The 8,092-nt window shown below is 46.6% G+C and overlaps 1 protein-coding gene across 2 annotated transcripts in view; it reads left to right on the top strand.

Annotated features, from left to right (window-relative positions):
- asic1b (acid-sensing (proton-gated) ion channel 1b) overlaps positions 1-8,092 on the top strand; it is a 77,201-nt gene continuing 69,109 nt past the window's right edge. Inside the window, exons 1-2 of one of the 2 annotated variants that reach the window (XM_061292183.1) lie at positions 1-1,108; positions 7,548-7,743. In XM_061292183.1, the coding sequence (XP_061148167.1) occupies positions 747-1,108; positions 7,548-7,743 (558 nt within the window). In that variant the 5' untranslated portion in view covers positions 1-746. The remainder of the gene's footprint in view (positions 1,109-7,547; positions 7,744-8,092) is intronic. The other variant, XM_061292184.1, reaches the window with a different exon arrangement.

Below are 8,092 nucleotides of genomic sequence, written 5' to 3'. Positions count from 1 at the left end.
CAGCAGCCTGCGAGGTTGCCTGGGAAGAAGCGGACTGTTTCTTTCCAGCTCTGTCTTTTTCTTCCACCACCACCACCACCACCACCACCACCAGTAGCAGCAACAGGAGCGGCAGCAGGAGCAGGAGCAGTAGCAGGAGCAGGAGCAGCCTGCCAGGTGCACATCTCCTCCTTATCCTCCTCCTCCTCCTCCTCCTCCTCCGGGAATCTTTGCATTCAAAGCGGACTGATTAGCTGCATTGTGGAAGGCGGAGAAGGAGGGAAGGATGCCAGAAAGCGAGCCGAGCCAAAGCCGATGGTGTGACAGCTCGTCATGATGCAGCTGTTTCGAGAGCCGGGCTGCTTTTTCCACTAAAAAAGGAAGAAAGAAAAAACATCTCTCCAAATTCCATGATTCAAATCTCCGGGACGTGTCTGGATTATTATTGAAGATCGTTGCGAGACGACAGCGCCTCTTTCTTTTTGGGTTTGGCGAGGTCACTTGCTGAAGTACGAGCCGCGCCGAGCCGCGCCGCGCCGCGCCGCGCCGGCTTCTTTTGTCACTGATGCCAGCCCAGCTCAGCTCAGCCTCGGCACTTTTACTCCTCCAGCGTGGTTCGGATCAAGGGCGTGAACTTGCACACTCGGAACCTTCAGTCAGCCGTCCTTAAAGAAGCCTTGCGATCTCTAAACAAGGCTTGAGCTGTCATTTCTTTTCCAATCCAAGCACGCATCAGTCCAATCCAGTCCAGTCCAGTCCAGCCCAGCATGGCTCTCAAAACGGACTCTGAGGAGCTGGACTACGCGAGCCCGCCCCCCATCCAAGTGTTCGCCAGTCGCTCCACGCTGCACGGCATCTCGCACATGTTCACGTACGAGCGCATGTGCGTCAAGCGCAGCCTGTGGATCCTCTTCTTCCTGGGCTCCGTGGGCGTGCTGGCGCTGGTGTGCGTGGACCGCGTGCACTTGTACTTCCAGTACCCGCACATCACCAAGCTGGACGAGGTGGCCGCGCCGCTCATGGAGTTCCCGGCGGTCACCTTCTGCAACCTGAACGCTTTCCGCTTCAGTCGGGTGACGCGCAACGATCTCTACCACGCCGGCGAGCTGCTGGCCTTGCTCAACGGCAGGTGCGTAAGTGGCAGGAGAGGAGCGCTTGACGTGTCAGGAGAGGAGCGCTTGACATGCCAGGAGCGCTTGGCATGCCAGGAGCGCCTGGCATGCACAGGTCTTATTCGCCTTGACGTTTACTGTCAAGCACGGAGCCTGTTTAACACCGCTTAGCCGCGTCAGGGAAGTCAACTTGTAATCCCAACGCAACACCACCATCTTTGTTTAGAAGCCTTGCAAATTCAAATAAATGAGTGTGTTTAACAAGCCTGGCAAATTGAAACAAGTAAAAGATCTACAAAGCGATGCCAAATTAATTCGGTCATTATCGCTGCTCTGTCTCCGACACTGTAGGGATGGTGTTTCCTGAATGCACGCACGCACGCACGCACGCACGCACGCACGCTCAAGCAAATACAAATTGCAATCTATGTGAAAATGACGTGAAAAGTCAACTGCAACACATGCCCTTTGACCTCTCTTCTCTTCCAACGTATTGTAACAGCTTGCATTTTACTCCAGATGTTTCTATGGACATTGAGTACTTGCCAATTCTGTTTGGTGGCTATAACGGGCCGAATCTGGCCCGCCGCCAAGTCATTCAATCCGGCCCGGGACTGGATTGCAGAAGTATGAGAATCAAAGAGGTTTAAGAACATCCCTTTTAAAATCCATACATTTTCCATATCGCTGTTACAAATGTCCATGTATGATCATGCATAATCAGTTTGTCCCTTTGCATCAATTTCCATAGCTTGTTAGTGTACATGTGGATGTAGCTCTGCTATACAAAATGGAGCTGAAAGCTGCCTATGGTCATGCGTGCGTAGCCTGTTCTTCATCCCCTTCCCCTTCTTCTTCTTCTTCCCACCTCACCTCCAGCCATTTGTCTAGTGCCGAGCAGATCAAAACAAATCTGAGCCACACGCACACACACACACACCAAGGTTTTATCTTCAGGGAAGCCCATCTGTGGGAATTTATTTTTAAAGCACCAAATCTCAACAAAAGTTATCTCAAGATGCATTTTTGCCACCCACTGTTTGAAGCCTTGCTTCTTCTTCTAGTCCAGACTGCCATCAGAGAACCAAAGCACAGTGACTGCCAAAGTCCTTGGGATCAAGTAGATAGCGTCACATTTTCTGGAGTAGAGGCGAGTTAGATGGAGTGCAGGGCGCCGCCAAAGCCGAGCAATCCAATTTGGATCCGTACCAAACTGTACATTTTCGTAGGTGCCTGCATTTTTATCATCAATATTCATATAGGTGGAATGAAAAGAAAATGCAAATGAAAGTACAAGCAGGATAAAAAAAAAAGAAAGTGTGCTATCAGTTATTGATCTGCGCTTTCATCCAGATCAGCTCAGCGATACAAAGCGCACATACTGAGAACGGCGGGGGCCGCTTTTGAGCTTGCTGAGCAAAGACTTGCTGCGTCTGAAAGATTATTCTCTGGTGTGTGTGTGTGTGTCAAGTAACTTCAAGTCCTTGTGGCCTTCAGTGTCGTACAGAAATTCGAATTGACTTGGAGTCAAAATGTAGACGACTGTGCAAACATGACAGTGGTTGTTAGTTTAAATGTTAACGTTTGCACCACAGGCCTGTGTCTGAAGGGCTATTTTGCTCGTTGCAAGGTTTCCTTTTCTATATTTTATAAGCTGTGTTTGTTTGGGAGGCAAGGAAGGAAGGTGAGTGGCGTCAAATGGCACTGTGAGTGCAAAGCAATGTTTTGACACTTGCTGCCGGCAACATGGCGCAAACACGCAAAACATTTTAAGGCTTTCTGGGATCCAAAACCAAAACATTCATTCCTCTCTGGCCCCACTTGGTGCCACTAATGTGATCGAGTCAAAACTGCAGAGTCATTTGAAAATTCACCTCAGTCTTTCCCTTATCTACAGCACAGTTAGGCGCTGATTTCAACTCAGAGCTCACCTTCTCCTCTTTGTTGTCGTTTGAGTTGATTTTGGTTCAAGACGTGTGCCTTAGGCAGACCCCAGTTTGCAAATCAAAACATTTGCTCCTTATTTTCCATCCAAACAATGGCGGATGGTTTATTTGTCGACTTGTGATCTGCAGATTTGTTCATGTCCATCTAAATTCCCGTCCTGGGATATTTGTCATAGGCTGGCTTTAGCTGATGGACGGACTATGGCAAGCATGAAATGAGCTTTGCGATTGGCAGGCCTTCTTCGCATTGCATTTGAAGGCAAGCGTCAAAGACACGTGTATAAGCAGGAGGGAAAATAAAACCCGTATTGTTGCTTTTGAATGATCAAGAGCCTGAATGTTCCTATCTAGATGTAGAGTAGGCAGAATATTGATAAGCTATGGTGGGGGTGCAGTTTAATAGGTCAGCTGAGGAGGCATCCCATTCCCATCAATCAAACCAAATCACTGCATCGTTTCTTTCTATAGATTCAATGATGGAGTGATCAACAATTCAACACGAGATAGAACTCTTGTGCTCCTGGAATCATTGGTTCCAACAACTCATTCCTTTTGACATATCAGCATCGGGACAACTCTTGACGCTTGCTTGCCTCGCCTCGCCTCGCCTCGCCTCGCCTCGCCTCGCCTCGCCTCCGCCCAAGCCTTTGGTTGATTCTTTTCCTTTCTTTCGAAGCGCCTCTGCTACGCTTTCATCACTGTCGACTTTGAGCGTGCGCGACCAACTCCAAATTGACAACGGCCAAGTTTCGGCGTGTTAATATTCTCGTCACGTATGCAGATAGCAGTCCTGCTGTACAACGGTACAAGCCAAATAGCATCAGCAAAACGTAACGGTATATTTTTAGCTTATTGATCCGCTGCGGATGCCCAGAACGCAACTCCTGCTTCCACCCTCGCATGACATAAATCCGCTCCTATTCTCTTCTCGTAGGTATTACAGTGTGGCTGCTGTCCAGGAAAAGTAACAGTAGCAGCAGCAATAGATTGGACAAAAACAGCAGAAAGGACGGATTTACTCCGGTTAACCGACATCTCTTTTGACAGTCATTGACGAGCAGATACACAGTGTCCACATCACATGGCACAAGATTTTCATTGGAATCATTTAGAATCGTTGATAAGTGACACGTCCGACTCACAGTTTAAAGGTGGCGGGTTGGATTCCGGATAGCTCCCGTGTTATAAAGACCAAACCAAAAATGGTAGGCCCATTGAGCACGGTCTCTGTTTCTTTGGCTTTGGCTGCTTTTGCAAGATGAAAACCGATACTGACGTTTACTTTAGTGTTTTTGATGAATACTTTAAACGATCGAGGAGACGATCACTTCCATACGGGAATTTCCCCCATAAATCCGTCCCCTGATATGAACTGCTGGTGTCTGCTTGATGGAGTGGCATAGTGCCTCACTGGAGAAAGCCATCCATCCATTCATTCATCACTATGGGGGTGTGTCTCCGCAAGATGCCAAAGTGCAATTCCAGTATGTGAAGGGCGAGAAGAGAAAACCAAACCGCTGTCAATGCTGCAATTTGCTTATTAGCATGTGCCTCCTAAGCCGCACAATAAGCTGAGCGTGTCTTTCTTTATCTGCGTATAATTCGAGCTGTTTGCCAAGATTCACACTGATTAACACCGTCATCCTCCTTACTGTTGCCAACGGTACGGCCATTGCTCGATGTTCCTCGGGGGAGATGTTTGCTAACTGTTTGTCTGTTTGTGCGCGTGCGTGCGTGCATGCATGCTTGGGAGTCGCTTCCTGACCTGCTCATTGAGCTCGGAAGAGAGATAAGGGCTGGCTTCAATTGGATGGGTAGATTCCAAGCACATTTCTCTCCAGCTTTTAAATCAAACCTCCGTAGTCGGCAAGCTTGCTGATACCCGACATGCTTGCGGGTGAAACACGGCAATTTTTCTCTTGTTTTGTTTACATATTAACGCAATCACTGCAACTAGGGTTCGAGATTGGTGTTGTTGCACTAATCTGCCAATTTTGTCCTAACGTATTCACGAAAAGGAAACCACGTAAAAGGTCCATCCATTACTCTTGCAGTTTGATTGTTTACAGATGATTTAGCGAGTGTGTACATATGAGGCCTGCTATTAGATTAGTCATGAATAGTAGTCGCAATTAGTCGACCATGATTGTAAGTTGTCACAGCAGTAAGCATACGTCATTAGTGGACGTATACATTGAAAATAGACAATTAGGATGGTAGTGCATTCAACTTTTTGTTTTCCAACCTTGCGCTTTTTTTCTTTAAACAATGGTGTGTCGTCAAGACATCCACAAGGTCAAAAGGTGGCAGGCACTTTTCCCTCAGGTGGTCCCATTTATTTTCTTTTTGTTTTACAAAAGTGCAATGGAGGATTGGCATGGCAGCATTGCTTGGCCAACAAACGCGTGAGTCCTGTTGCTTGGTTATTTGTCTTTTTCGCACCTCTTTAAATATGATGGAGAAAAAGTTTAAATTATTTAATAAACGCTTCTTAATATGCTGCCACAAATGTGTCTGTCATCATACATGGTGATGTAGTATTTGTTTTTTGAATTAGAAGGAGTGTTACCTGTCAGCCAGGACACTACAAGCAATCTGATTTTGCAAAGAGGTTAGGTCGTAAGTGGATAATTGCCCTCATAAAGATTTCATGTTTTTTCCATGCAAGAATAGTACGGGTACGATTGAAGCACCGTGCAGCCAGCCACATGCGTGTTTAATATTAGCGTGTGCCTATGCACAATTGTTTGCGTTCTTCCTATAAATGCTTTCCTTCCACCAGGTGATGCAGATCCACCCGCTTTCATTGCTCTCCATCCCTGGAAAGTAATAAAAGTGCTCGTGCCCCGTAATCCAATGGAGGGTCCCTCACCTCGCTCTCTCTCGCTACAGTGGCAGTGCACGCCGGAGGAGTTTTCTTAAGGAAGCAGACGAAGGGCAATATTAAAAAGTCCAGCGGTATTAGTGAAGCCTTGTGTACTTGAAAGTCTCCCAGCGTCTTAAGCGCTCTCCTGGCAACTCTGTGTTGCTTCTAAAGCAGCGGCTCAGGATGCCATTCATTTAACTAAAGGAGGCCGTGTCGTATTTCCCGAGGAACTCTAATGATGTCCCGCCCACCTTTGGGGGCAGCTAAAGTTGCGGGAATGAAGTCCTTGCCATGCCATTGGCAAGGGTTGCTGCTGCCAACATTTTACAAGCATTACTGGCATGCAGAATGAATTCTTCATTCATATTAGGCAATTAGTTGCACAATTGAATAGCAGGAATATGTTGCACCAACCCCCATAAAAGGCAGTAGAAATGCCTGCAATGTGTTTTTCATGAAAAAATAAAACACTTTATTGTAAAGGCAGAGCAAATAGATTAAAATAATGAAACCCTTTTCCATCGTTGGCCTTAGAGGGCCACTATAATACAGCCAAACAAAGCACGTCGAGATTTGATTGTGAAAAACGAATGATGTGGCAGGCAGCTAAGCTGCATTTTTGCAGAGGCTATAACATTTCTGTTGGGCAAGGTAATACATCCATTGTTCATTTGAAATGTATCAATACATGCAAAACGTAGCGGCTAGTCCGCAAAATCCGCTACTAGTTTTTCGAAATAAAAAAGAGCACTCTACTGTCGATGAACGCTGACCAAACATGACCTTGTGGAATAAAAAGAAGCTTCATTTTGATTTACTAGCAATTTCTGTTGAAGGGCGAGCCCTTACCCGTGACAAATAACTCGAGCTGTCGCCATCCTCGCCGTCATCGAACAATTTATTATGAGTGGGGATTTTTCCATCATCGTTTTCTGATGAACTGAAAACGGAGGTGGATGATGCATGAGAAGAAATGACGCTCTCTCCTGTTGTTGTTTCTCAGAAATGGCAGTAATGTGTCAGAGTCAGTTTGACCCCGGGCATGTTTAATTATCCAAAGAGTAGAAGGAAGTGAAACAAATCCCAGTAAACAATGTTAACATCTCATCAACGCCTTTCCAAGCACTCTAGTGCATTCTAGACAATAGTTCTCAAGAAGGGTTCACTTCTTTTTACAATTTAATACAAAAGCTGTTTTAACAGTGTTTTCAATGTGCATGCATTCTTTATTCCAAATAACTCTCGGCGGTGTCATTCACACAGGTCGCACATGATTCTCCTAATTACATTTTAACAGCGCTTCATCTTCACACGTAATTGTTCTGGACAGTCGCTTAGTAGGGGGGGGGGGGGTCTGTCTGCCCTCTGAGCGGACTTCCCGCAGGTTAATTAAGGTTAATTGGAATGACTGCAAGCACATGCTTGCTAGTGCTCGTCGGAAACTGTACTTCACCGCCGTACTTATTTCACATGAATAAACAGCAAATGTTTGGACAGTCTTATGTTGGACGCATGATGCAATTGCCATGGTGTTAAGCCAATAAGGATCATAATTGAATTCATTGTTCATGGAAGCATGTCGCTATTGCTTTTACGAGTTACTAAAGAATGACTGTTAATTGAGTGTCGGTCTTTGTGGCGCAGGTACGAGATCCGGGACCCGCACCTGGTGGAGGAACACGTCCTGCAGGTCCTCAAGGAGAGGGCCGACTTTGACAACTACAAGCCCCGGCCCTTCAACATGCGCGAGTTCTACGACCGGACGGGCCACGACATCAAGGACATGCTGCTGTCCTGCTACTACCGTGGCATGGAGTGCAGCGCCGAATACTTCAAAGTGGTGAGTCGGCCGCGGGTGGCTGTGGAGCGCCAGCCAGGTCAGCAGCGTTAACACAGCTCTCCTCTGAGCAACGTGGTGACATTTGCTAAACAGCAAACGGGGAGTCTGGATTGTTGTCTTCCTTCGTGCTGAGCATTACAATTATTGCCAATGGAAAATGCACATAGATGGCTGCTGCATCTCCAAGGTGAAGCAAACCTATCATGATGGCTTGCCTCTGCGCCAAAATGATGACAATTAGACTGAGATTTTTCCCCTTGCAGATCTTAATCCAAATAGAACAAGGTTGAATGAAGAAATACCCTAACGCTAAAGGTGTAGGTAGTATGAATACAATGTGTTAAACGTT

This window comes from Syngnathus typhle, linkage group LG11, assembly GCF_033458585.1.
Source record: "Syngnathus typhle isolate RoL2023-S1 ecotype Sweden linkage group LG11, RoL_Styp_1.0, whole genome shotgun sequence".
Lineage (NCBI taxonomy): Eukaryota > Metazoa > Chordata > Actinopteri > Syngnathiformes > Syngnathidae > Syngnathus > Syngnathus typhle.
The sequence above is the reverse complement of the archived record's forward strand: the minus strand, read 5'-3'. Positions and strand labels throughout refer to the sequence as shown.